Below are 27,229 nucleotides of genomic sequence, written 5' to 3'. Positions count from 1 at the left end.
TCAACAAGTACCTACATGAGTGCCTTGCCTTGGCTATCCCTTTCCTTTATTTACCTTCCTCAAAACCTGCCCGCGGCGCCACACAAACCTCCGCAACCAGAAAGTACGCAAAACAAACTGTAGGTACACCAGCTCTTTTCAATTCTCCGCGGAAGTTCTCGTAATGGATCTCCTCCGGGTCTGTGCTTTCCGACTGGCGGAAGCTTCCGCCAGCTTCGACCCTCTTCCGCTCACGACTTAATTGGACGGGTCCGTCCCTAGAAGTCACTTCCGCCTGACCCCGCCCCTCGATCCCTTTTTGGCCGCTTCCGGCTTCAGGCCGCGCCCCATCCCCAGCGGCCCCGCCCCTCCCCACCCTGGGCCGACGGGCGGGCCCCGCGGCGCCGCTTCCGGTGCGGGCCCCGCCCCGGCTGTGGCCCCCGGCTGCGGACTAGTCGAAGAAGCAGCGGTGGCGCAGGGGTCTTAGCTGCTGTGTCTTCCACCACCCGCGGACTTAGCGCTCCTAGTACAGGTAAGCCATGCGGGCCGGTTCCCCTAGCCGCGGCGGGAGCAGGGGCTGTAGCAGGTGGAGGCGACGGAGAGGCAGGTGTGCAAGGATAGACGTGAAGGCGCTGGCTGGCGGAGACCGGGGACCGCGGAGGAAAAGTCAGAGCGCTGGGAGGAGACCGGAGACGCTCTGCGCCCATTAAGGTGATTGGAGATAAAGGGATGGGCCGAGTAAGGCTCTACCCCCATCCCTCAGGAACTGAGGAGGCGAGATAGATGGGGTAGAGGCAATCAGAGAAGAGCCAGTGGATTGGCTGGGAAGGCTGGTCAGAGGTAAAAGTAATCGGACTGTATTGGGGGGGGCATAAAAAGTGTGTGGGGGGAGTAATCAGAGAGGGAGGTATGGGGCTCGAAGGAGGCCAGAGGGTAGAGAGATCCTGCAGCGAAGTTACTGGAAGTGGTCAACGAGACCTGGTTCAAAGCTGCAAACAGTCCGTTGCTCCGGACTTGGTGGTCGGGGAACTTTAGGGGAAATGGGGGAGGGGACCGTGTGAAGGGATGAAGTGGCTTAGAGTTCTGAGACGAGTTTTTTCAATGTAAGCAGGTGGTATTGTTGTTTGGATCGACTGGCTGCTTAGGGACCGGGGAAGATGGGCTTTGGGGGGCAGGGTGTGTGTATTGAGTTGTAGAACTGAGTCATTTCAGTCTTACTAAAGACGCTGCGAGACATATCCTCTGCTGGGGACAGCATAGATGGTGCCACAAGAAGCAGTTCAATGACTGGTAGGACTTGGTTGAAAAATGTCTTGCTCCTGATTGACGGTAGTGATTATAAGGAAATTAAAATGGCCAACGAATAATTTGCTTTTTTCTTTGGTTTAGTTTTCTTTGATGCAAATTGTTTATATTTTAAATGAACACTTTGCTAACTGGATTTAATGTGGGTGTAAATCTTTTCCTGCTTCGTTACACTATAAAAAGGGCTAAAGCAGAATGAAAGTATGGTACAGGCATAACACACTTTGTAAAGTGCTAAGCAAAGAATTAAAGGTAGTAGGAGGCAAATCGGAATTTGAATCTTTGTCAGAATACAAAAAGTAAAAGCAATATTTCTAAGACAAAATTAGAATTTGTTTTTTGCCTTGCTTTAAAAATTAGACGTTTTTTCCTAACCCATTAAAATATTTATACATCAAAGCAGTTTTTATTGCTAGGGATGTGATTATTTCCCCATGAATTTTTAAAGATGCTGAAGATATTTTATTTTTTTAACCTTTCCACCCAATCCTAAAACAACAGAACAATGCAAATATCAAGTCCCAGCCTGTGTGCAGTGCATTCTCCTTTCACGTGATAATAACATTGTATGCCATATTGCAAGCCTTGTTTACTTGAAATTTGCCCAGGCATAGTAGTAAGCCCCGTTCAGTTATGAAGCCTTGCTGAGGCATCAGAACTCAAGGGACGCTTGTTGGGGGTAGGGAGTGGAGAGGCGGAAGGGAAGGGGGAGTAAGAGGAGGAGAGCATGTGAAAGGGTGTGTATTTGGAGACTGATTGGTAAGAATGCTGATAAACCAGCCCCCGGAATATTTTTGGCCTGAAAGCCTTTTATTTTTGTATTCATCATAGAATATAGTAGAAATGAATCCGAAGAAAGGGAATGGAAAGAGTTTACTTGGCTGTGTATTAAAAAAAAAAGCGTTAACTTACTCTTTAGATAATACTGATATCTATTTCAAATTAATTAACTTTCAAATCTCCAGAGGCATACCCCCCTGTTTGTTTTTGAGTGACCATTGCAATTTGAAACTCTTGCCTCCTTGCTGGATTGCAGGGGGGCATACATTCTTTCATGTTGTTGAAATTGGATTCTTTTTAGGCTATAATGTCCTGTTGGCATGGCCCAGCCCACTTGAAAAGCAAGCTAGCAATTTGATCTGGGAAATTTGAAAAGTTTAGACTCAAGAGCAGTTTGCTAAATTTTTCTTGTCTATGAAAGAAATCATTCTGTCTGCCTGATAGTTCTGTGTCTAGTTTGGATGATAATTTCTTTCTCTGATGGCCCTGAGAACATAAGCAGTATTTTCTGTTTTGTAGGCAAGCTCTTCTTTTTCTTTATTATTGTGGTTTTCATATTTACAACCTTTGTACAATGCAAACCTAGCCTTTCCAGTAATAAACACATTAGTGTTTGGTATATTGAGGGAGAGAGATCAGAACACAGATGTGTATATATACTAGATACTGCCTGGATTTACTTCTTTTTATACCTACAAGTAGTCCATCACTACTAAGATTCATCCCATATTCCCCTCTTAAATCCCGTTCCTCTTTTTCACACGCTTCCTTGCCTTACTCATTCCTGAAATTACTACCACTCACTCATCTTAAAATTCGAGTTTAGGAACATATGTTTAGTGTTCAGAACTCATACCCTTTACTGGAGAATAGAAAGCCTTCTTATACCTATTTTACAGAAGTGGGTTATTTTTTCTTCCATTTTTTCTTCTTCTTTGTGGTTTTTATTAATCACTTAGGTTTAGACCCAGTGCGCTTCCTGGGCTGTGCCCGGTTCAGAGCCATGCCAATTGGAGGGTGAAGCTCAAGGCCGTGATGGAGCCACTGCAACAGCAAGCAGCACAGCCACAGCCACCGCAGCCGCCGAACCCAGCTCCTCTGGGGATGGATGCCAGAGAGAAGCAAGGACAGCAGATGAGAGAAGCCCAGTTCTTGTATGCCCAGAAGCTGGTCACACAGACTCTCCTTTCTGCCACACCTGGGCAGCCTTCTGGTAGCTCTTCCCTGGGTCCCTTGGTCAGAGTTCCTCCGGCCACAGCAGTGACCCGAGTTTTTGAACGGAACAGCACAAACTCAGAGCCTGAGGAAGAGGAGGGAGGCTTGGAAGATGACAATGGGGATGATGACATTGCAGAGGTGGCTGAGAAAGAGGCCCGGGCTACTTCACAATATTCTCAAGGACAGAAAGTAGCTTGCCAAGACCCCAGAGTGGCACCCATATCTGGTCTCCTTCCGGCACCAGGGCTCCCACCACATGGACAGCAAGCCCAAGAAGACCATACCAAAGACCATACCAAGGCCCCGCCTGCAGTCTCCACAGCTGGGCAGCCAGGCTGGAATCAGGATGAGCAGCTCAAACAGGTCAGTCTTTCTCATGTGCGGGTCATTTGTTCTTCCTAAAGGCCAGCCAGAGGGGGTTGTGGGCTGCCAGGACCAAGGTCTGTGCCAGTGAGTGTGCCTCGTCACCCTGCTTCAGTGACCAGCAGCTTAGGCACGAATAGACTCTGGATTTTTTTTATCATAACATGTTTTCTTGATTAAAAAGCAAATGTGTGAGTCATTGCTCATATAGATTATTCCAAGTTTGAAGTGAAAGAATGTCAGTATAATCTTTTTTTTTTAAAGGAAGGATGAGGTTGCAACAATGTTATGAAGGATAGCTAAAAATGAGATATATGACTCTAATTCCAGTTTTTCTGGTAGTAATATTAAAGAACAGGGTTTTAAACTTTAAAAAAATCCTCACTCTAGGATACACTTACCGATTTTAGAGAGAGAAAGGGAGAGAGAAAGAAACAATGAGTGGTTGCCTCTTATGTGCACTGCCTGGGGATCAAACCCACAGCCTTCGGTGTATGGGACAAAGCTCCAACTAACTGGGCCACCAGGCCAGAGCAAAGAACAGTCTTGCTTAAGACAGTTTCTTAGCTCCAGGCTAACCCAGGATTATGTTCTTTAAGGGTGGTTTTGTTGTTTTGGCTATAACTGACGAGAAGCATTTGCATTGTGTGCATTTTCTAACAGAAAGCCTTTAGTCATGATTTTATTTCACAGGAAAAGTAGACCTCAAAATTCCCATTTTAGCCAAGGCAGACTTAAATGGTTTTTAAACATGGTGAGCATTCAAGTCATCTAGGGAGCTTTAAATGTGTCTACATTGCAGAGTCATAATGAATTATCTCAGGGAGTGGAGCCTGAGGAATCTGTTCCCAACAAAGCCTTTGACTTCTAAGACCTGCCTTGTACTTTTCTTCACCCAAAGAATAGGATCAGTGAAATTGTTCCAGATTAAGTGACTTATTGGTGCTTGGGCAGGGAGCTCATGATAAAGCTAGTAATTTCTGCACGCTCCTGGAAGTACATAGCCTTCATGTAGCCCAGTGGTGGTGTTTAGACATCAGTTACAAAAGACTGACTCTTCACACATCAACTTAAGTCACCTGTGAAAAGTTCTCTGGAACCTGAAAAATCAGCCTTTTTTTATATAAAAATATGAAGGAGTCCGTGCAGTTGGTCTGAGTTTATAACAGCAGTGTCAGCAGATTTCCAAAGCCAACAAAGTGGGGCCCAAATCCCATCTCTTTCATTTATTGCCCTTCGATCTTTTAATAGGACTCTTCATCTCTCTGAGCTGTGTTTTCTATCTGTGAGATAAAAATCTCAAAGGGTTGTTTTTTTTTTTAGTGAATAAAAGACAATTTTTATTGTAATCACCAGTTGCAAATGGCAATCACACACCCTTATGAAAAATTTACAGAAGTTATCAGACTTAGTAACTAGCAGAGAGATATTTAAATATTTTGTGAGTGTACTTGCCAGGAACAACAACAAACACTTGAGAAGGGGAGCCCAAGGCATTTTACGGCTCCGTACAGTTTCATTTTCCTTGTGGCATCCCATTTCCCTTGTCTGATTCAGTGCCTTCCCTGGTGGAGAAGTGCCCCATTGTGAAAGGATGATTGAATGCAAGCAGAAGAGAGAGCTGGTGCAAAGCATACCAGGGAACAAATGTGTTAGCACGTCCTGCCAGGTCTCACTCTTGAAGGTTGGCACCTTCTTTGTTAATTGAAAAGAAATGAAAAAATGGAGGCGCTAACAAAAAATATTAATGAAATAAAAGGTTTCTGGCTCTAGTTTCTCTCTTTTTCTGATGTTACAGCAGACAGTCTTGCATTTTCATGTATTATTCTGATACTGTCTGCTGGGAGCCTAGAAGGGGCTGTGCAGAGACGGTCTGCAATAGAAAGTTCTTTCAAGAGAAGTTCTATCAGGTTGCGGAGGGAATGGAAGAGAATGTTGTGAGGATTAACTGAGCTAGCATGTGGTCAGGTGGTAGTGCTCCAGGTGCTCTTTAATACAAACAGTACCACCTCTGCTGATTTCGCACAGCCCTGCTTTGAGGCAGCGAACATGCTGAGACACAAAAGTTTTTCCTCAGATCGCCAGGGAGGTAGTGGCAGAGATAGGACAAGCATCAGAAAGGCCCGGCTTCCACGACAGCAGCAGCCTGGCCGCCAGCCCAGACCTGCCTCCCGGCTGATTGCTCTGGTTAGCAAGACATCTGTGAGTTGCCGGCAGCCCCCGCACTACTGAGCGGTTGGCAGGGTTCCATGCTGGCCGCTGAGTCAGCTCATAGTGGGATCCCGCCCTGACGGCAGTGGGAAAGTTCAGGCCTGAGGCGGCTGGGCTGCCCCTGCATTGGCAGCTGGCCAGTCTTTGCGTGTGTGCGGTCGTTCCTAGAAAGTGCAGCCGCGTGCGAGGAGCAAGTGGAGTTCCAGAGCCTGTCTGTCTTCAGGAAGTGCAGCAGGTGTTGAGGTCAAGCCATTAGAGCTTTGAAAAAAGAGACTCTTCAGAACTGGCGTGTGCGTGCACACATGTGCACACAGTGGCAGGCACCCAGCCCTGGGTTCTGGACGGCAGCAGCCCTGTGACTACACAGCTCAGGGCTCAGGGGGACTGGCTGTAGGCTTCTGAAACTCGCTGAGTTCCTTTTAAGTCTCTGACGCATACTCACTAATTATAGACTTCGTGGCAGAGCACTGCTGAAATGTTTTATAATTGCCAGCATAGCTGAGGCCTAATCTTGTCCCTTGAATTTACTTTGCCCCTGGATTTGAAGATCAAGAATTGGGTTAGGGGGTCATTGGTAACAGTGGCTTGAAATCTCAGATATGTACCTCCTTTCCTTCTGAAATTTAATTTTATAAAGTCATTGTGGTCTGTGCCCTCCTCCTTTGCCTGATCCTGCTTTTATTTTTCTTTTTAAAATTTTTATTTATTGATTTGACAGGGGTGGAGGTGGGGGAGGGGGGAGAGAGAGAGGAGGAACCTGTTTGTAGTTCCCCTGATTCATGCATTCATGGGTTGATGCTTATCTGTGTGCCCTGACCAGGGATCATCGAACCTATAACCTTGGTGTATTGGGAGGATGCTCCAACTGAGCTACCCATCCATGGCTGATCCTGCTTTTAAAGCAGTAAATGATGTGCTTGGGGATTTAAGAGCCATTTAAGTCCTGCTTGGAAGAGGGGCTAAAAAAAATCACTGGGAGAACCTATAGCAATCATTAGGAACCATAAGACTAGTTTTTTTTATTATTCAAAATCTTTAATTTCTTAAGCAATTACTAGAGAGCAGAAATAAAGGATCTCTTGCTTCAAAAATTACAAAGATTAATACAAAATGTTCTAATTGTTAATGTAGTACAGTGTTCATTTTGTTCTTTTTATACAACAAACTTCAGGAGAGGCTTCTTTGGGCCGTGCTCCATGGACTAAGGCATGCTTCTTCCTCAAGGAGCCCATTGCCATCTAGCAGAGGTGGTGTGGGAACCTCAAGAGGGGTTGTCGGACCTGGAGTTGCAACAATTTCACTCTGTCCTGAGTCCACTGAAGCCGAACTGCTCAGTCTGCGCTGTGTGGGCAGATAATTTTAAAATAAGATTTTGCTTCAAACATTCACATACCAGGGTAAAAGAGTTCATTTGGTCGATAGCATAGCTAGCATAACTTGGTAAACCAACAAGAATATTCAAAGGTATTTTGCAAGATTTTGATGGGTAGGAGAGGCGGCACATATCTTTCAACTGAAAAGCAGAAGTTGAAAAGCTTAAGGGCTCCACAGATTATCCTTTGCTTCTGAAATCCCTTAGAACATGTGAAGTCAAAATAATTTCATGGATTCTCTTTGAAAAATCTTTCAGAAAATAATTGCTTCTCAAGCCTGGATCCTTAGAAAGAGTGTAGGATTCTCTTACATCAGAGTGGATGGGAAATGAATAACGCCACTGAGCCCAGGGTTTTAAAGCCAATCAGATTTCAATGGGCAGAGTAAATAATTGTAAAGCAAGACAACAAAGAGCTGAGTGGTCTTTCTCTCAAGGGAGATCAGCGAGCTGTCAGCATACAACCAGCTAGGGGCCGTTGCTGGCCTCATCGGGGTAGTCTTCTGCCCTCCTGAAGAGAGCAGTTCAGGCAGCGCAGGCTTTGTCTTGAACCACTAGTGGGGCCAAGATGCCAGAGGGCATGGACTCCCTCCCATACCCTAGATAGATGAAAGATGGCTTGATAGGCACGTGGGAGCCAGAGTGTGTGGGTCTGATTTCCCATATCTTGGCAGTTACTTTAGTTACTGAGTATGGGGAAGAAAGAGGATGACTGACTACTTGGTCTCCGGAATCTGTTAGCCAAGAGTCCCTCCAAGTAGTAAGGCGTCTTCTCTTGGATTCAGCCTGGTTTTCTTGGTACATACTGCATGTCTATGGAATATTAGATGTTTTTTGTAAAGATTGTACAAACCGTTGCCTGGAAAAAAATAAGGTCAAACTTACCCTACTTTCTTTGTAGGTTTTTTATCTTGTCTGCCCTTTGCATGTAATCACAGTGGAATTCATCTAGGTCAGAGGTTTTCATGTGGAAGGATTCCCCACCTTTTCCTACTTCCAGGGCATATTTGGCAATGTCTGGAAACTTGTTTGGTAATGTTGATTGAGGGGAGTGGGGGAGAATGTGCCACAGGGAAATTGTCGGTGGACACCAGGGATAGTACTAAACAGCCTGCTCTGCACAGGACAGTCTCTCATAAGAAAGAATTATCAGGTCCAAAATGTCCCAAAGGGTGGTAACCCTCCCCCACCATCCTCAGGAAGTGATTTTAAAGGTGTTACAAAGGTGGGGTTTTTTTCTTTTGATTTATTTTATTATCTCCCTCCCAAATTATAACAAGCAACTAAAAGCCATCTTCCTATTAACACAAATTGTAATTTCTTTCTGTATTTGCTCATATCCAAGCTTCTTGGTCATTTATCTGCATTTCCAGAGTCATTTCAGATCTTCCTAAAATTTATTCTGCATTGGATTCATTAATTTCACTTTCTCCCCAAAAGCTCAAAATGATCTGATACCACAGAGATTTTGATGTATTTTTCATATCACTCTAGACCCCGTGTTTAAAAAATAAAGATACTACAAAAGTGGAAGAATATCAGTGTGAAAGATCTTTGTAAAGTTTATACTATCATACGAAAGCTAGGTTGAATTGTTATCTGCACCTAAATACTCTTCGGAGCTACAACTTTTCAGTCTTTTGTAGGTACTGCCTTTGTAGGTAGGATGCTCCATAAATCCTAGAGCTGAAACAACAACTTTCTAGAGCTGGGGCCAAACTCTTCTGGAGTTCTCTGAAACATTTCAGGATTGTGCAAGCTGAAACCATTGCACTTTTGAAGCTGCTTCTTCCATTTTAAAATAGGGATATATGCATATTTCTTCTTTAGGTAGAAGTAAGTTTCATACTAACTTGTTACGAAGACAAGATCAATGACTTAGCTTGGATCCTGATCCTTTCAACCAAACACTGACCCCTCTGTGTGTGTCCCAGCTCCCATGCTGTCCTCATTTTTCAGGGACTTGCTCTATTAGTGAACCTCCATTTCCTTGACTCTTTGGACTCTCTTCTGAAACCTTTTCCACATTCACAAATGTTCTAGTATCTCTCAGATTTTTAAAAATCTCCTTAATCAATAAATATGCCAGATTCGATTATTACAAGAAAAATGAAAGGTCACTTTAAAAAATATTTTCCTTCTAGCACATCTTCCAGCTTTTCTGTAGTCCTGTCTACCCTTCCCCCAGAACAAAGCTTCTCAGAGGAATTACTTGCACTCCTGGCCTCCACTCTGTCACCTCCTGCTCACTCCTCAACACTCGTCTAGTCCAGACTGTCTCTTCCATGTCCCCAAAGTTCCTCTTGGTAAGGCTGCCTAACGGGCACTGTGTTGCTCAGCCCAGCCTGCCTTCCCCTCATGTGCTGTCTCAGCAATATCAGCTACAGTTGGCCCCTGGCTCTGAAACATTTTCTTTTGCTTTCTACAGCCCCATTAGCTTATTTTCCTTATCTCTTTCTCTTCTATCTTGTCCTCTAGAGCTCCCAGGTTCTTCCGGGGGGGTGGGGGTGAGTGGCTCAGTCATAAACTCTCTATTCTGTATGTTCCCCCTGGACAATTTCTTTCACTTTCATGGCTTTAAATACTATTCTGCAAACATTTGATTCTAATACCTATCGTTTGAGCCAGTGTTTCCATTCTGAGCTAAATGGGTATATTCCTTACTTCTTGACATTTCCACTTAGATTTTTACTGGCATCTCAAGTGTAACTCTCATAAAACTAATCTCTTGGTTTCCAACTTATTCCCTCATAATCATTTCCTCCTTTATTTTCCTTCCCAGCGAATGACATTTCTGTAGAGTTGATCAGTCATATCAAAAACCTTAGAGTTGACTAGCTGTCATACCTCCTACTGTTACTCCGTATGGTGATGTCCAGTCCATCACCAAGACTTATCAATTGTCCCATCTAAATATCTCGAATCCTGCCACTTCTCTTCTCCACTCTTACCTGCTCAATCCCAGCTACCTACCTACTGCTGTAGATACCAACTGGTTTGTCTTCCCTCCCCCATTTGAATACATTCTCTAAACAGCCCCTACTGCATGTACGTCCAGCCTTTTGGTGTCTGTGGGTCACACTGGAAGAAGAATTATCTTGGTCCGCACATTAAATATACAAACACTAATGAAAACAGATGAGCAAAAAAAAGTCTGTGTGTAATTTTTGTGAAATCTACCACTGCCGATAAGCAAACAAGTCCGTACATAATAACCCTAATTATGCAGCGGCTCTTTCGGTAATCTTCTAAATTGTTGAGCAGGTCCCAAGTTTGTAATCGTTAATACAGAAAATGTACATACCTAAGTAATAAAATGTCATTGATTTTTTTGAAATATTTTTTATCATAAAATTAAAAGAGGGCAACATAAAACTAGTGGGGTGTTTGACATTGTATTCGAGAAACTAGTGCATCAGCATCTGGTTTCATAGATGTAGTTGCAGTTCTCGGTGAGTTCTCAAGGTGCTCAACAGATATTTTGGTTTTAATTTTATTCTTAATGTGTTTCCTTCTTGAAAATTGTTGCTGGTAAGTGTAGGTGCTGCCAAATAGCAATGACGTGAATAAGGTGTGATTGTGAAGCAAGGGAAATTTGTCTCTGAGAAGATAGGACCTACAAAAGTCCAGTAAAAAAAAAGAGAGAGAGATGATTAAGTTTTTCTTTAAGTTGAGTGTCAGATTGCAGCTCTATGCATTCCATTTAAAAATTATCAGGTAACATATTTATGTCAGTTGAAAATGGAGTTGTAGCCCTGGTCAGTGTGGCTCAGTGGATTGAGTACCTGCAAACCAAAGGGTCGCTGGTTCCATTCCCAGTCAGAGCACGTGCCTGGATTGCAGACCAGGTCCCCAGTAGGGGGTGCTTAAGAGGCGACCATACATTGATGTTTCCTGCCCTCTCTCCCTCCCTTTGCCTCTCTAAAAATAAATAAATAAAACCTTAAAACATACAAAAAATTAGAAAAAGGGAAAATGAGGTCACACATGTAGCAAAATACTGATTATTCTTCCAGAAAGCTTGAACTCTCTTTTCAAATTCTTGTGTCAAATCAAAAAGCAAGGCTGCATATTTTTCACCACTCACAGGACTGTGTTTAGCCAATGTGTCGAAATACATAGTTGTTTGTCTTAATTTGAGCTTGCCATAATTTCAGTTTCATTTGGAGCGCTGTTATGGTTTGAAACATGGTATTTATCAGTTGGTTTGCACCTTGAAGAAGCATGTTTAACTCATTTAAATTAGCAGTTAAATCCACTAAAAATGCTAAATCTGTAAGCCCATTTCATCATCAAGTTCTGGCGCAAGTTTGTTTTATGATACCATAAACAACTTAATAACATGTCACAAATCATAAAGCTTTTCAACATTTGGCCTCGACTCAGCCATCTCACCTCTGAAAAGTAAGTCATGTCGCCGTAGTGTCAGCATCAACACTTCAAGGAATTCCTGGAATTGCCAATGATTCAGTACCTTGGCTTTTACGAAATTCAGTCTTGATGATGATTTGCATGATGTTATTCATTTTTAAAGCTTTTGTGCATAACTTTTCTTGATATACTATGCAGTGATACTTCATAAAATGTGATTGCATCATCTTCTATTACTGTTACAAGTCCCTCTCTTTTACCTACCATCTCCAAGGCACCATCGGCAACTGTACCAGATTTCTTGACAATAGACAAAGAAAATCACTGTAACGTATCTTTACTGCTTCTTATAAATCTCTTGATTTAGTTGTGTCTTTTAATGACACTAAAGAAGCCAACTCTTCAGTGACTTTATATTCGTCATTAATACCTCTGATAAAAATGGCAAGTTGAGTTACATCTGTAACATCAGCGCTGTCATCCATCACCAGTGCATACAATTTAAAAGTATCAGGTGTACTGTCCAAACTTCTTTCAATAGATTTTCCAGTTTCTTCAGTTCACCTGGCTGTAGTCTGGTGAGATAAACTGATTTTAGAAGTATCCCCCTTTTTTTCAGGGCAAAATATATCTGCCACACTTTGTATACATTACTTAATAAACTCACCATCAGTAAATGGTTTTTATTTTTTTGCTCTTAAATATGCTACCATGTAACTAGCTTTTACAATGGAATCTGCCCAGTTTATAACTTTTTGAAAAAATTTTGTTGAGAAGACAGACGTTTTTTTCAGTTTCGCTATTTTGTCCTTACAGCATAGTCCTTCATACGCATTGAACTTGGCAGCATGCTTTTGCATGTGATGCCTTTTCAAATTACAGTCTTTGAAGGCTTGCACAAATTCCCTACAAATAAAGCAGAATGCCTTAATATTTGCCTTGAGGGAAAAAAGGAGTCATCTATCCACTTTTCATTGAACAAGCTTCCTTCATCTGTAATTTTTTTAATTTTTAATTTTATTATTTTTATTAAAGATTTTATTTATTTACTTCTAGAGAGAGGGGAAGGGTGGGAGAAAGAGAGGGAGAGAAACATCAGTGTGTGGGAGATACATTGATCAGTTGCCTCTCAGAAGCCCCCAGCTGAGGACCTGGTCCACAACCCAGGCATGTGCCCTGACTGGGAATTGAACTGGCAACCTTTCAGTCCCCAGGCTGGCACTCAGTCCACTGAGCCACACCAGCCAGGGCTTTCATCTATAATTTTTCTTTTGGGGGTTCTTTTTCTTTTGAGATGTTGTAGAAGCCATGCTGGGATTAAAACAATAATAATAGATAAGGGACTTCATTTGCTTATATTATCAAAATTGACAGGAAAATAGCAAAATTTGGGCCCTTCCACAGCCCTCTCGGTTGCCAACGCAAAGCGAGCGGGCGGGCCATCTGTAAAGCATGGTTGGCGATGTGCGAGGTACCGCGTTGGTGTGGAAATACCTTTAATAATCAAATAAGAACGCTTACCTGACTTCAAAGCAGCATTGGACACCTGAGGTTCCGATGGTAGGTTGAAATATTGATGATCGCTGCCTTGCTAAGTCACCGCGAACACAGGTAACATCTGATGGTGATAATTTTACTATCCGTGCTCACACACTACTGTAAAATGAAGCCACTCATGCATACAAATAGCAAGAACATATGTACATTTACATGGTATTGCGACACACAGTCACACACACAAAAAAATCTCATGATGTTTTAAGTAAATTGTAAATTTACAATTTTGTATTGGGATGCGTTCATAGCCATCTTGGGTGGCATGGGACCTGTGGCCATGGGATGGACACCCCTGACCTAGAGTGATCTTCTGGAAAACAAATCAAATCATGTCAGTCTTTTAATGCCCTCCAAGTGTGATGTCACTTGCTTTATTTGTAATTTGCATAATCTGGTACTTGCCTGCTTCTCCAGCCTTGCTTTTGCACTCCTCCAGGTTCTTACCTAGCCTCCAGTTCCCAGTTTGACATCATTTCCTCATTCCAGTCAGGATGGTGGCGTAGGTAAATGCCACATCCTCCCATAACCGTATCAGAATGACAGCTAAACTACAGAGCAGCCACCAGTCAGAACTGCCTGAAATCTAGCTGAATAGAAGTCCTACAACTAGGAATTTAAAGAAGCCACATTGAGACTGAGGGGCGGAGGTGCAAAACATGCTGGTCTTGTATCTACTTGTGGCAGATAAAAACTGTGAGGGATATTTCAGCTGTGGAGGTTCCCCCTGAGTAGTGAGGGGTATGAGCCCAGCACAAGACCTTAAGCCCAGGATTCCAGTGCTGGGAAGAGAAGTCCCTATAACTTCTGACCGTAAAACCAGTGGGAATTGAGGCTGAGTGAGACAGAGGGCTTTTGGAGTCCCAGGCAGTTTCTCTTAAAGGGCTCACACATGGACTCAGTCTTTCTGAGCCTCCAGTGCTGGGATCTCAGTTCAAAGGCACCAGGGACATATGAGGTGGAACTGACATTATCTGTTATCAGGGCAAACGCTGTGGGGGGCAGCTTTCTTCCAGACAGAAGTGCTGGCTGAGGCCCTTATTCTTTTCTCGGCCCTCCCCCAACAGAGCCTGCAGGGGGACACCATATCTGAGTCTCCATCAGCCTGGTTCCCACTGTTTGCCCTGTCCCAGTGATTCCCTGAGACCCCACCAAATTGGCATGCCCACCCAAGCTGTTTCCAGTGGCTTTTCTATATGAATGACCTTTCTTGGCTCATGCTTTATATTTTGCTAAAATCTCTCAAACAAGCAGCATCTTGCCTCAGCATGCCCCTACCTCTTGCTAAGAGGCCACAGGCCAGGCACTAGCAGTAGCCAGCCTTGGTTCACAGCTTGGCCTCTCCTGGGCACCTCCAAGCCCAGCACTAGCAGCAGATTTCTGCAGACTGCTTTGTAGCTAATTCTGTGTAATCCTGGACAGAACACAGGTGGTGGCTGACCTTGGATATGCCAACAGCAATCAAGGCTCAGCTATAAGAGAAGGGTGTATACAGTTCACACAGAGGCGCACCTTGAGTACTAGGCTTGGGTAATAGAGGAGGCTGTACCATTAGACTCTACAGGATACCTACTACATTAGGCCACTCTCCCAAACCTGGTAGATGTAGCAGCTCTACCTAATACATAGAAACAAACACAGGAGGCTGCTAAAATGAAGAGACCCCCCCCCCCAAAAAAAAAAACATGTCCCAAATGAAAGAACAGAACAAAACTCCAGAAAAAGATCTAACAAATGGAGACAAGCATTCTATCAGATACAGAATTCAAAACACTTACAGTATGGATGATCAAGAAACTTAGGACCTCAACAGCAGAAAAAAATCCAGTCAGAAAAGAAGGGTACACTAATTGAAATAAAGAACAGGTTGTTACAGGGAATCAATAGTAGAGTAGATGAAGTTGAGTATCACATCAACCATTTGGAATATAAGGAAGCAAAAACCACCCAATATGAACAGCAAAAGGAAAAACAAATCCCCAAAATGGGGATGGTGTAAGGAGCCTCTGGGACAACTTCAAGTGTACCGACAATCATATCCTGGGAGTACCAGAAGGAAAAGAGAGCAAGAATTTGGAAACCTATTAGAAAAAAATGACAGAAAACTTCCCTAACTGGTGAAGGAAGTAGACCTACAAGTCCGGGAAGCCCAAGGAGTCCCAAACAAGATGAACCCAAACAGGCCCACATAATCATAATTAAAATGCAAAGGTTAAAGACAAAGAGAATTTTAAAAGCAGCAAGAGACAAGCAGTTAGTTACCTAAAAGGGAGCTCCCATAAGACTGTCAGATGGCCCTGGCTGGTGTGGCTCATTTGGTTGGAGCATCATCCTATAAACTGAAATGTTGCAGGTTTGATTCACAGTCAGGTCACACACCTATGCTGTGGGTTCAGTCTCCAGCTGGGGAGCTTACAAGAGGCAATGGATTGATGTTTCTTTTTCTGTCTGCCTTCCTCTCTCTATAATATCAATAAGCAAGTCCTTGAGTGAGGATTAAGATTAAAAGAGAGAGACTGTCAAATGATTTCTCAGCAGAAACTTTGCAGGCCAGAAGGGATTGGCAAGAAATATTCAAAGTGATGAAGCGCAGTGACCTACAACTAAGACTACTCTACCCAGCAAAGCTATCATTTAGAATGAAAGGGACATATAAAGAGCTTCCCACATAAGGAGAAGCTAAATAAGTTCATCACCACCCAACTACTATTACAAGAAATGTTAAAGGGTCTTTTTTAAGAAGAAAAAAAGATAAAAATATGAACAATCAAATGGCAATAAGTACATATCAACAATTGAATATATATATATATATATATTTTTTTTTTTTTTTAAAGCACCCTGGCTGATGTGTTCAGTGGATTGAGCACTAGCCTGTGAGCCTAAAGGTTGCTGGTTTGTTTCTTGGTCAGGACACACATGTGGGTTGCTGGCCAGGTCCCTGGTTGGGGGCATGTAAGAGGCAACCTATTGATATTTCTTTCATTAATGTTACTCTCCTTCCCTTTCCTTCTCTCTAAAAATAAATAAATATTTTCTTTAAAAGAAAATGGATTGAGTGCTGGCCTGCAAACCAAAGGGTCGATAGTTCAATTCCCAGTCAGGGCACATGCTGGGTTGCAGGCTGGGTCCCCAGTAGGGGGTGTGCGAGAGGCAACCACATACTGATGTTTCGCTCCCTCTCTCCCTCCCGTCCCTTCTCTAAAAGTAAAATAAAATGTTTTTTTAAAAAGAAAAATATTTAAAAAACAACTAACTGAACAGACGGGCAACAGACTCATAGATACAGAGGACATTTTGACAGTTGCCAGATGGGAGGGGGTTGGGGGTCATGGATGAAAAAGGTGAAGGGGTAGGAAGTACAAACTGGTGGTTACAGAAGAGTCATCGGTATGTGAAGTACAGCATCGGGAGCGTGGTCAGTAACGTTCTGGTAAATACGTGTGGTGTCAGGTGGGTGTGAGATTTACTGGGATGATCGCTCACTGGGGTGTGCACCTGAAACTAGTGTACGTCAAGTGTAGTTGAAAATTAAAAATTATTTAAATTAAACACTCCCTCAGAGGCATTATCTTTAGTGTAGTACAGGTTGTGTGCTGCCATCGAACATTACAGTTTTATGGTTGTGTGGTTTGTTTCTTCGATGTCTGATTTCTATACTAGATGGTAAGCTCCAAAAAGACAGGGACCGTACCTGTTTTATCATTATTGTGTCCCAGCACCCAGCAGAGTGATGGCAGGTAATAGATGCTAAGTATTATATTTCTTTTCATTTGCCCTTTTTTTTTAATGTAAATGGCACAATCTTGTTTATTTTTTTTAAATAGGCTTTAATTCCTAGAGTGTGTTTAGGTTCCTAGCAAAGTTGAGCATAAGGTACAGCCGTGTCCCATGTACTCTGTGCCCCAGTTTATGCATAGCCTGCCTCACTAGCAGCCCCCCCCAAGTGATGCATTTGTTACAGTTGGTGAATCTATATTGATATATCATTACCCAAAGTTGTAATTTTCATTAGGGTTCACTGTTAGTGTGTGTTCTTGGATTTGGAAAAGTATACATGCATATGTATATGTATGTGTATGTGTATATGTATATGTATATGTATATGTATATGTATATTTTTTTTAAGAGAGGGGGAAGGGAAGGAGAAAGAGTTGGAGAGAAATATCAATGTGTGGTTGCCTCTCATGCGTCCCCTGCTGGGAACTGGCCTGCAACCCAGGCATGTGCCCTGACTGGGAATCAAACCACGATCCTTTGCTTCACAGGCCTGTGCTCAATCCACTGAGCTACCCCAGCCAGGACTGGTGTTTTGTTTTGTTTTGTTTTGTTTTGAACAAAAATAGATACTCTACATATTGTGTTTTATTTTAATTGTTCAAGTACAGTTTTCTTTTTATCTTATTTTTACATATTGTTTTATAATTAGCTTTTTTTATTGTGTTATGGCAATTCTTCCATGTGTGTTAATAAAGACCTCTTTATTAACATTTTTAGAATCATCTCAAAATTACATAAGATGATAGATGCTCATAAAAACCCTAAAATAATACGTGTATACTTTAAGAAAATACCATAGCGTCTTACTGCCCGCGTCCTCCCATTTCCCCACTCCGCTCCCTTCCCGCAGGAGGCCTCAGTTAAGGTGTGAATCAGCTTCTAGGGCTGTTCCTGTATTTTCACCTATTTAAGTGTGTAGCCACAGCACACGAGTGTGTGCACAGCATAGACTGTCTTTGTAGATGCTGGGTGACTATGCCTTTTGTGTTTCTGTGGTAGGATAGATTATTTGAAAGGTTTCATTTGCTATATCATCAGATTACGATCTTTTCATATGTTTGCCTTTTGTATTTGTTTCTGACTTAACCTGCTTTTATAGCCTTTGCCTATTTTTCTTTATTTTCATATGGTAAAATAACATGACGTATCCCCTCTTAACAGATTTTTAAGTGCTCAGTACACGTTGTTAACTGTAAGCACAGTGTTGTATGGCTGCTCTCTAGAACTTTTTGATCTTTTTCCTTATTTATTTTTTTTAGAGAGAGGGGAAGGGAGGGAGAGAAACATAGATGTGCAAGAGCTTTATCGACCGGTTGCCTCTCACAAGTGCCCCAACTGGGGACCTGGCCCACAACCCAGGCATGTGCCCTGACTGGGAATCGAACTGGCAGCGTTTTGGTTCACAGGGCAGCACGCAATCCATGGAGTCACACCAGCCAGGGCAGGCTTTTTGATCTTGCATGACTGAAACTTACACCCATTGAACAGTAACTCCTCCCATCCTCCTCCTCCTGGTCTCTGGCCGCCACCTTGTTACTTTCGGCTTCAGTGAGTTTGACTACTCTAGGTGCCTCTCGTAAGTGGAATCATGTATTTATCTACAACTGGCTTGGTTCAATTTATTTACTTATTTAACTTTTTGTGTAAATATTTACATTATTTAGCATAAGGTCCTTCAGGTTTATCAGTGTTATCATGTGTTGTGGGATATCCTTCTTTTTAATGACTGAATAATATTCCATATTTTGTGTATACACCACTTTATTTATTCATTCATTCATCAGTGTACACTCAGATTGATTCCGTATCTTCGTAATTGTGAGCAGTGCTACAGTGAGCGTAGAAGTGCAGCTGTCTCTTCAAAAGCCCCTAATTTCAATTCTTTTGGATAAATATCTGGAAGTGGGATTGCTGGGTCCTGTGGTAGTGCTATTTTTGGCTTTTTCAGGAACCTCCATACTGTTCTTCATGTCAGCTGCACCATTTTACATTCCCACCAATAGGGCACAAGGATCCCAGTTTTTCCACAACCTTTCCAACACTCATTTTCTGTTTTTGTTTGTTCAGATTGCATTATTTTTAAATGATTTGTTTGTGTTTTAATGGCCATCCTAACACAAATGAGACGATATCTCATTGAGGTTTTCATTTGCAATTCCCTGATGATTAGTGATGTTGAGCATCTTTTCATATCCTTGTTGCCTATTTATGTTTTCTTTTAAGAAATGTCTATCATGTCTTTTGCCCATTTTTAAATTAAGCTGTGTTTTTTTCGCTGTTAAACTACAGGAGTTCCTTATATCTTTTGGAATTAACTCCTTGTCAGATGCATGATTTGCAAATATTTTCTCCCGTTCTGTAGGCTGCCCTTTGACTCTGTCCTTTGCTGTGCAGAACCCTTCCGGTTTGACCCATTTGTCTAGTTCGTTGCCTTCGGTTTTAGTGTCATACCCAAGAAATCACTGCCAAGACTGATGTCACAGAGTTTTCCCCCTCTGTTTTCTTTAAGAAGCTTTACAGTTTCAGGTTCTTATGTTTGTCTTAAATCCATTTGGAGTTGATTTTTATGTACAGTGGAAGGTAAGGACCCAGGCATTCTTTCGCACATGGCTACCCAGTTTTCCCAGTGCCATTTGTTGAGCAGATCATCCTGTCTTCATTGTGCACTCTTGACACTGTACCAAAGATCAGTTGACTGTGTGTGGGTTAATAATGTTTTATTGATTATGCTATTACAGTTGTCCCATTTCTCCCCCTTTAATCCCCTCCACCCTGCATCCCCCCTACCAGCATCTACCCCCCTTATTAGTTCATGTCCATAGGTCGTACATATAGTTAGTTAGCTCCTCCATTTCCTATACTATTCTGAAACTCCCTCTATTTTCTTCCTCAGTCTATTTTGTACCTACTATTTAGCTTTTTTTAAAATTCACCAATTTTGATATTTAAAATTTTTTTTACTTTTAGAGAGAAGGGAAGGAGGGAAACATCAATGTGCAGTCACCTCTCACGTGCCCAGCAACCCTTTGGTTCACAAGCCTGTGCTTAAGCCACTGTGCTACAGCAGTTAGGCCTACGTAGGCTTCTTACTCCCTGTACTTTTTCCCCCATTCTCTGCCCTCCCCACTGATAACCCTCCATGTGATCTCCATTTCTGTGATTCTGTTCCCATTCTAGTTGTTTGCTTATTTTGTTTTTGTTTTTAGGTTCATTGTTGGTAGTTTGTTAGTTGTTTTACTTTTCATATTTGTGATCTTCTTTTTCTTAGATAAGTCCCTTTAACATTTCATGTAATAAGGGCTTGATGATGGATGATGAACTCCTTTAGCTTTACCTTATCTCGGAAGCACTTTATCTGCCCTTCCATTCTAAATGAAAGCTTTGCTAGATAGAGCAATCTTGGATGTAGGTTCTCTCCTTGAATATTTCTTTCCAGCCCCTTCTTTCCTGTAAAGTTTCTTTTGAGAAATCAGCTGATAGTCTTATGGGAAATCCTTTGTAGGTAACGGTCTCCTTTTCTCTTGTTGCTTTTAAGATTCTCTCCTTATCTTTAATCTTGGGTAATGTACTTATGATGTGCCTTGGTGTGTTCCTCTTTGGGTCCAACTTCTTTGGGACTCTCTGGGCTTTTTGGACTTCCCAGAAGTCTATTTCCTTTGCCAGACTGGGGAAGTTTTCCTTCATTATTTGAACAAATAAGTTTTCAATTTCTTGCTCTTCCTCTTCTCCTTCTGGCACCTCTATGATTCAGATGTTTGAATGTTTAAAGTTGTCTCGAGGTTCCTAAGCCTCTCCTCATTTTTTTGAATCTTGTTTCTTCATTCTGTTTTGATTGAATGTTTATTTTTCTTCTGCTCCAAACTATTGACTTGAGTCTTGGTTTCCTTCCCCTCACTGTTGGTTCCCTGTGCATTTTTCTTTATTTCACTTTGTATAGCCTTCACTTCTTCCTTTAGTTTGTGTTCATACTCAACTCATTTCTGGGGGCATCACAATTACCAGTATTTTGAACTCTGCATCTGATTAGCTATCTCCGTGTCACTTAGTTCTTTTTCCGGAGTTTTGATCTTTTCTTTCATTTGGGCCATATTTCTTTTGTCTTGGTGCACCTGTTATATTGTAAGGGGTGGAGCCTTAGGTATTGGCCTGGGTGGGGCATCGTACTTTGCTGCGTTGTGGTGCTGTATGTGGGGCAGGGGTCGGAGAGGGAACTGTGCCACTTGCTCTGCTCTCACCCCACTTTCAGTCACTTCCCCCGCTTCGCATGAGTGAATTGGTCCTTTTTGGTGCTGATTCCCAGGTGGGGGGCTTGTGTACATCCTGGGAGACTGGGAGTTTTCTTCCACCACTGCAACCCCCCCAAGATTTTACAGCCAGAGGTTTTGAAGCTTCATTTCCCTGCGCTGGAGCCCTGGGTTGCCTGGTCTGTCTCACTCCGCAGTTGTCCCTCCCAGTTTATCTGCATGTGAATGTGGGACCTCCTGGCCCAACACCTACTGCCTCACCTGTGAGAGGCAACCACACGTTGATGTTTCTCTCTGTCTCTCCCTCCCTTCCCCTCTGTCTAAAAATAATAATAATAATAATAATAATAATAATATAAGTAAATAAATAAAAAACAAAAAAGATAGGATTTGAGAAGAAGGAGAAGTCTTGTGAAACTTTTCTGAAGCGTTGACCTTGGGCAAGTTTCCTAACCTCTTCAGGTCTCAGTTTCCCCTCTCGCGAGATGCCGTGTGTCTCCATAGGCTCTCTAGCTCTGACTTACTGAGCCCTGTGGTGTGAATGTATGTCAGCAACCATTGTGAAGTTCAAGTGGCTGGTAGCCCATGGGGTGGAATGAGCAGTGCTGCCAACTCAGATTCTGCACAGAGGGAGCTGGGACTTTCCTCAGTGGCTCCACACTTTGACTTGACTGGGCTAGTTCATTCACTCTTTGGCATGGAGTTGTCCTCATCACCAGCACTGCACTTCAGTTTTTCTTCCTCCTTTTACAGGAACACCCCACCTGTGGGCAGTGTTCTTGATTCTTGCGTGCAGTGATTGTCTGCCTAGAGGGGAAGGTAGCAGTGGAGGGCTCCCTCCCTGACCTGTCTTCCTTTCTATTGCTTAATCAGAAAAGGCCTCTTAGCTCTTTTTCTAAGCCACTGAGTTTGAGTTGATCTTCCTTGCTAGTAAGAGGTGGGGAGGCACTTTCAGGTTCATGCTAAAGTTACCTGACAGCGGAAGGTATACATCTGATAATTATAACTCTGGTGCCTCCAAGGCCCGAGCCATTTAGCTAAGAGCAGTAATCCAGATCTTATCAGGAAGTTTTTGTAGTCCAACAGTGTTGCTTATAACAGTATCTGTTTTACTTCCTGGGAGTCCCCTCTCCATTTAGGATTCTCTTATAATGCCTGTTATCCCTTTAGGGCAAAGCTGTTTTTCCCTCTTCCTAGCAAGATCTGGGAATTAGACTTTAACATGACAGCATCATCAACCCAGCCAGCAGTGGAACAGTCCCAGGTGCGGTAGAGCCATGGATCTAACCAAAGGGAAGGTAGTTTGTGTGTTGCTTATTTAAATAACAAAAACAACAGAATATTTAGCCCAAATACCTTAGTTACATTTGGTCTTTCAGAGTAACTCATGGGTATCCATTAGCTTGGTATCCATCCCTGTGAAGTCTAGTGATTTTGCTAAACATAATCTTAAGGTTCAGGTCCTAGGAATTTGCCAAGATCCTTAACCCTGGGGTTCTGAATTTACTACATTATAGAGCGTAGAAAGAAATGAGAAACATCACTGTTCTGTGCTTTCAGAGAACACTATAAAAGTGCTCAGTGTGTGTGAATAACAGGACATTTTCCTCAGGGTTTCAGAATACAGGGAGCCCGGGTGGAGAGTTGGTTGCTTAGCCTCTGTACTTTAAACCTGAGGAAAGGGTTAACTCTTGCCCTGAGGAGTAGTGAGGAATGGGAACTAAAATTGCTTTGGACATCCGAACTGTGCTTTAATAAGATATTCCAGGTGGCCAAGGAATAATCCTAAAATAGCCTAGATACTTAATTGCTTTTAAAGTCTGGCGCTGCCGTCTCTGGGGAGGTACAGCTCTAAGGAATGCTGGCTCCTAAGAGCTTAGAGGCGTGGTCTGGTAGGCATTTTCCCCCCTAAATCCCAGTAAAAAGAAAGGCCCAAGACTGCCTGATTGGGACAGGAGACCCTGGTTAAATTTCTCCTCATGGAAGGCTGGCAGTAAGCCTTGGGCTCCTGTTGTTGCCGTCTGGCAGAACCTGGCTTCCTCTGAGGCTGTGCGATTGCTCTTGTCGTGTGCCCCCCCCACACACACACACATCCAGAGGCAGTGGTCTACTTTCATTAGTGTCCAAAGGTTTCCTTCTTGCGTGATCCCCTCCTCGCTCGGTGCCTCTCCATTTCCATCAGAACATACTTTTCTCATGATAGGATTCAGTTTCATCCTTCTCTTTCACGCCCTTAGTCCAGATGCATCTGATTCTCTGACTTGGCTGCATCTTAAGAGTCATTTCTCCTCGGTTCTGCCCCCACCCCCACTGCCCACCCAGACTCAGTGTGGACTGACTGCTGACAGCCAGCCAGCCCCGGGCTGGCTTTCCCTCTCCGATCTTCAGTATTGTTTGCGAAACTAATGTATTGACATTGTAAATTATTACTGAGGGGCACTAAAATATTTTTTTAAATCAAGAGTCATACTGCTCTGTTGCTTGAAAGACTAAATATTGTGAAGATGTCAGTTTGCTAAAATTATTCTATCATTTCAGTGCAATCCAAATTTTCATTGTAAGAGGGGAGAGCAAGTGATGGGTCTGGACAGATGATTCAAAAGTAACTCTAGAAGAAAATAAACAGTTGCATTTTAATGGTCTCTCTCCATTAAACTGTCAGCTTCACAAGGTCAGCGGCTCTTGTCCGTGTTCTTTTTCCCTCAGACCCTTTCGCAGTATCTAGTGTACCCTGGAGGGTCAGATGTTTGTACACGAATGAATATAATGAAAAGTGAAATTTCCCATCATCTCAATCCATTAGCTGTCTACATACATTTGTACATGTATACTACATTTTTTCCAACAAAATCATCTGAAATGCTGATTTAGGCCTTTGTTTTGCTGTTCAGAAAATATGCACTGCCTCCCAACTGTTCAGAGGTTAAATTTCCTCCTGGTATTTGAGGCATCTCACAAGCTGTTTTCCCCTTGACTATTCAGACTTGCCTCCTCCCTGCCAAAACACACCTTGTTTACCCTCCGCTCCATGCTCATTTAAACTGTAAATTCCACCCCCTTGGGCCCTTTCTTCCAGGCCAGCTTTGTCCCCGCCTCTGATCCCACCTCCTGGGCACTTTGTGTTTTGGGGCTCCGCTCTGCTAAATGCTCTGTGTGTTCTACTTGTTTTTCCAGCTACGTGAGAATGGCTTCTCCCCTCCTCAGCAGCAGCGCTCTGTCTAGGATGGTTTCTCAGGAAAACAGTGTTGAATGAATTTGTTACAGGATCTTCACATCTCAGGGTAGAAAAAGCCCCTAGAGGCCCTGTTGTCCAGCCCTGGCTCACGTTGGACTCCGCGCCGTGACATCCCAGATGGTGGTCATCTAGGGACAGGAAGCTGCCCGCCTCCGAAGAAGGCCCATTCCACTACTGGGCAGTTCTGGTTGTTAGAAGAATTCTTACTTGACTTGAAATCTTCCTCAGAACTTCTGCCCGTTAACTCTAGTTCTGCCTTCTGGGCTTAGAGAAAAAACAAAAATACCCACCTGCTTCCTCTCCCACAAGACAGCCTTTTAGATTTCCAAAACGATGGACCCATTCTTCTTTGTGTTTTCGTCTTCCAGGGTTGAGGTGTTGAGGAAGCACTATTTTAACTTGGCAACAGTCAGCTTAAACTCTTGATTCATTATTTTTGAAGGCCTTTTGTGTGCTTGTCACAGTGCTAGGTGCCATATTCTTCTGGTCCCCTTACAGGTTAACCATTTCTCTCTCTCTTTCTCTCTCTCCCTCCGCCCTTCCCCCTCCCTCTCTCCCTCTCCCCCCACTCCCACCCTCTAAGCTCCAAGGGCCCTTCTTTTGTTGTAACTTGTTTCCTGAGTCAATTTCTTCTACAATGTACTTTTTCTGCCTCTGTGACTTTCTCAGTAAATTTTGATAGATAGATAGATAGATAGATAGATAGATAGATAGATAGATAGATAGATATCCACCCACCTCTATGTTGTAGAATTAAGTAAGAAAATACTTTGTTAAGCTTCTGGCCCAGTCCTTGCTACATAGAAGATGCGTAAATACTTTTCCTGTTCCCTTTTGCTCCTTTTTCTCATTCTCCTTTCTCCAACCTTCTTTCACTACCACTTTTGAGGGATTTAAAGGCAAAATGCTATGTGGCTTCCTGGGGAAAATGAGCTGAATGTGGATATAGAAGCCAAAGCTTGGCTTAATCAGGTATTTGGGGACAAACTATCATTTTCCATTGAGCTCCTAGTGAGGTCAAAGCTGGTAAGAGATTTCTCAAGTAGGAGAGGCCTAGAAGGTTGTAAGTGACAATAAGTGACCACTGGTGGCTGCCGTCACCTCCCATGCACATTCTGGGCCATGGAACACTCCCGCTGTCCATAGGCTGCCAGAGGCTGTTCCCCTTGCCATTAGACTTGCATGCAGTGACTCTTAAACTGAAAGGCTTTTCTTGGGGCCCCCTCTTGATCCCCAAACTGTTGAGCTGGCTTTTGGGGCTGTTTTCTCATACTTGCCTCTTCTGCTCCCTGCTTTCCTCCACTGTAAGTTCTCTGCATACTTAGCATCCAAGAAAAAAATCATTTCTGGGCTGATAAGTTTCCAGCAGTTACATCCATACCCTGTGGATAGGCCAGGAAACCTGCTGCCCACCCGCTTGGGTAATGTAAGGGAAGCTTTCTTTTGCAGCACTCGGTCAGAGTTAAGAACCCAGGAGAAAACTACTGAAGTCTGTAATCCTCCCAGTGAAGGGAGGAGGGAGAGCAGAACTGTGGGGGTGGAGCCCCCATGGGAGAGCCCATCCCTGTCTTTCAGCAGATGTGTCGGTGCTTTCTCTGTGCTGGGGGCTGGGACTCCCCTGACAGGATGTTTACAGAATGGGGACAGAGGCAGGGGCACAAGTAAGGAGAACCCAAGCGCCACGGCCCAGAGGAGAAAGGTGTTAACCCTGCCCGGTGGGCAGAGGTGGAGGCTTTATGGAGGAAACAGCATTCCAGCTGGGCTGGGAAGGGTGGGCAGGGCTCAGGAATTACTCTTACCTGGCCAGAACATCCTGTGAAGCAGGGTTGAAGTTGAACTGCCCCAGTGCAGAGAGTAATGTGAAGAGTATGGACATTTCACCATAAGCCCCAGCTGAATGTTTTAAATTAAGTAATGGACTGTCCCTGCTTTGGAACTGATCAACAGGGAACGCCTCTCTCCTTGGCCACTGTTTTCCCTGCGTTTCTTTAAATAGTAACTGACCTTCCTATCTGTGGAATGGGTCAAACAGTGGGGTTGCTCAGAGAATTTAGTGTCCTATTTCTCGCCTGTTTCAGCAGGTCTCCTTGTCTTCTCTGGTCATTGAGGTAGGGGCATTTCAGACCGAAATCCCACCACTAAGGAGATTATTAAGCTGGATCAAGTGAAGGGGTCATGCTGAACCCCTGCCCTTATCCTACAAGGCACCCACCCTTGTGTGTTCCTGGAGCCGAGAGCTGTCACAGCTGGGTGTCTATGGTCACGCACAGGTGCTCAGTGGCTGTACTGGCCTGCCAGCGTTTACACCCCTCTCCTGTGGGAAACCTGTCTGAGATTCTAGGTTGTGGATTCCGTGCTCTCCACCTGAGTGCTGGAAGGTACTATAATGATCAAAAACCGGTGTTTTCATCTGTCCTGGTGAGAGAGAATCCTGTGAGGAACCAGCTTCAGATCATCAGCCAGAGTTGGGGATTCAGCGGCCACAGTAAACAGCTGACATAACAGGAGCAGCAGTGATCCCCCATTAAATAAATGTCTTTCAGCCCATAGGAGCTCCCGGGATAATTGACTTTCCAGCCGGAATTACTGGCCAGAACTAAATCACTGGGCATTAGGGAAGCCTACTGCCTCCTTTGATAGGAGCCTATGACTGTCTGGTTTTGCTGACCTGACAGGCATAATTCATCTTGGTATTCATTGTCCCTAGTTGCCACCAGGTGACACCAGATTTCTGTTGACTGTAATTACAACATGGGGGTGAGTTTTGGCTTTTTTATTTTTTGTTAAAAGCGCTTCACCTACTGGGTTATTGGCTCC

General features: G+C 43.4%; 1 protein-coding gene across 4 annotated transcripts in view; it reads left to right on the top strand.

Moving 5' to 3' along the window:
- The first annotated feature begins 404 nt into the window (after positions 1-404).
- The window catches only part of ARID3B (AT-rich interaction domain 3B), a 50,142-nt gene continuing 23,317 nt past the window's right edge, over positions 405-27,229 (top strand). For 3 of the 4 annotated variants that reach the window (XR_008390015.1, XM_037134537.2, XM_037134536.2), the window contains exons 1-2: positions 405-511; positions 3,024-3,645. Coding sequence is in view for 3 of the 4 variants with exons in the window: in XM_037134537.2 (XP_036990432.2) it covers positions 3,100-3,645 (546 nt within the window). In the remaining variant the exon portion in view is untranslated. Of the gene's footprint in view, positions 512-539; positions 691-3,023; positions 3,646-27,229 lie in introns of those variants that run through there. The other variant, XM_053656858.1, reaches the window with a different exon arrangement.

The sequence above is a fragment of the Artibeus jamaicensis genome, unplaced genomic scaffold (genome assembly GCF_021234435.1).
Source record: "Artibeus jamaicensis isolate MK-2021 breed Jamaican fruit bat unplaced genomic scaffold, CSHL_Jam_final scaffold_286, whole genome shotgun sequence".
NCBI lineage: Eukaryota > Metazoa > Chordata > Mammalia > Chiroptera > Phyllostomidae > Artibeus > Artibeus jamaicensis.
Note: the sequence above shows the minus strand (reverse complement) of the source record. Positions and strands in the feature narration are given on the sequence as shown.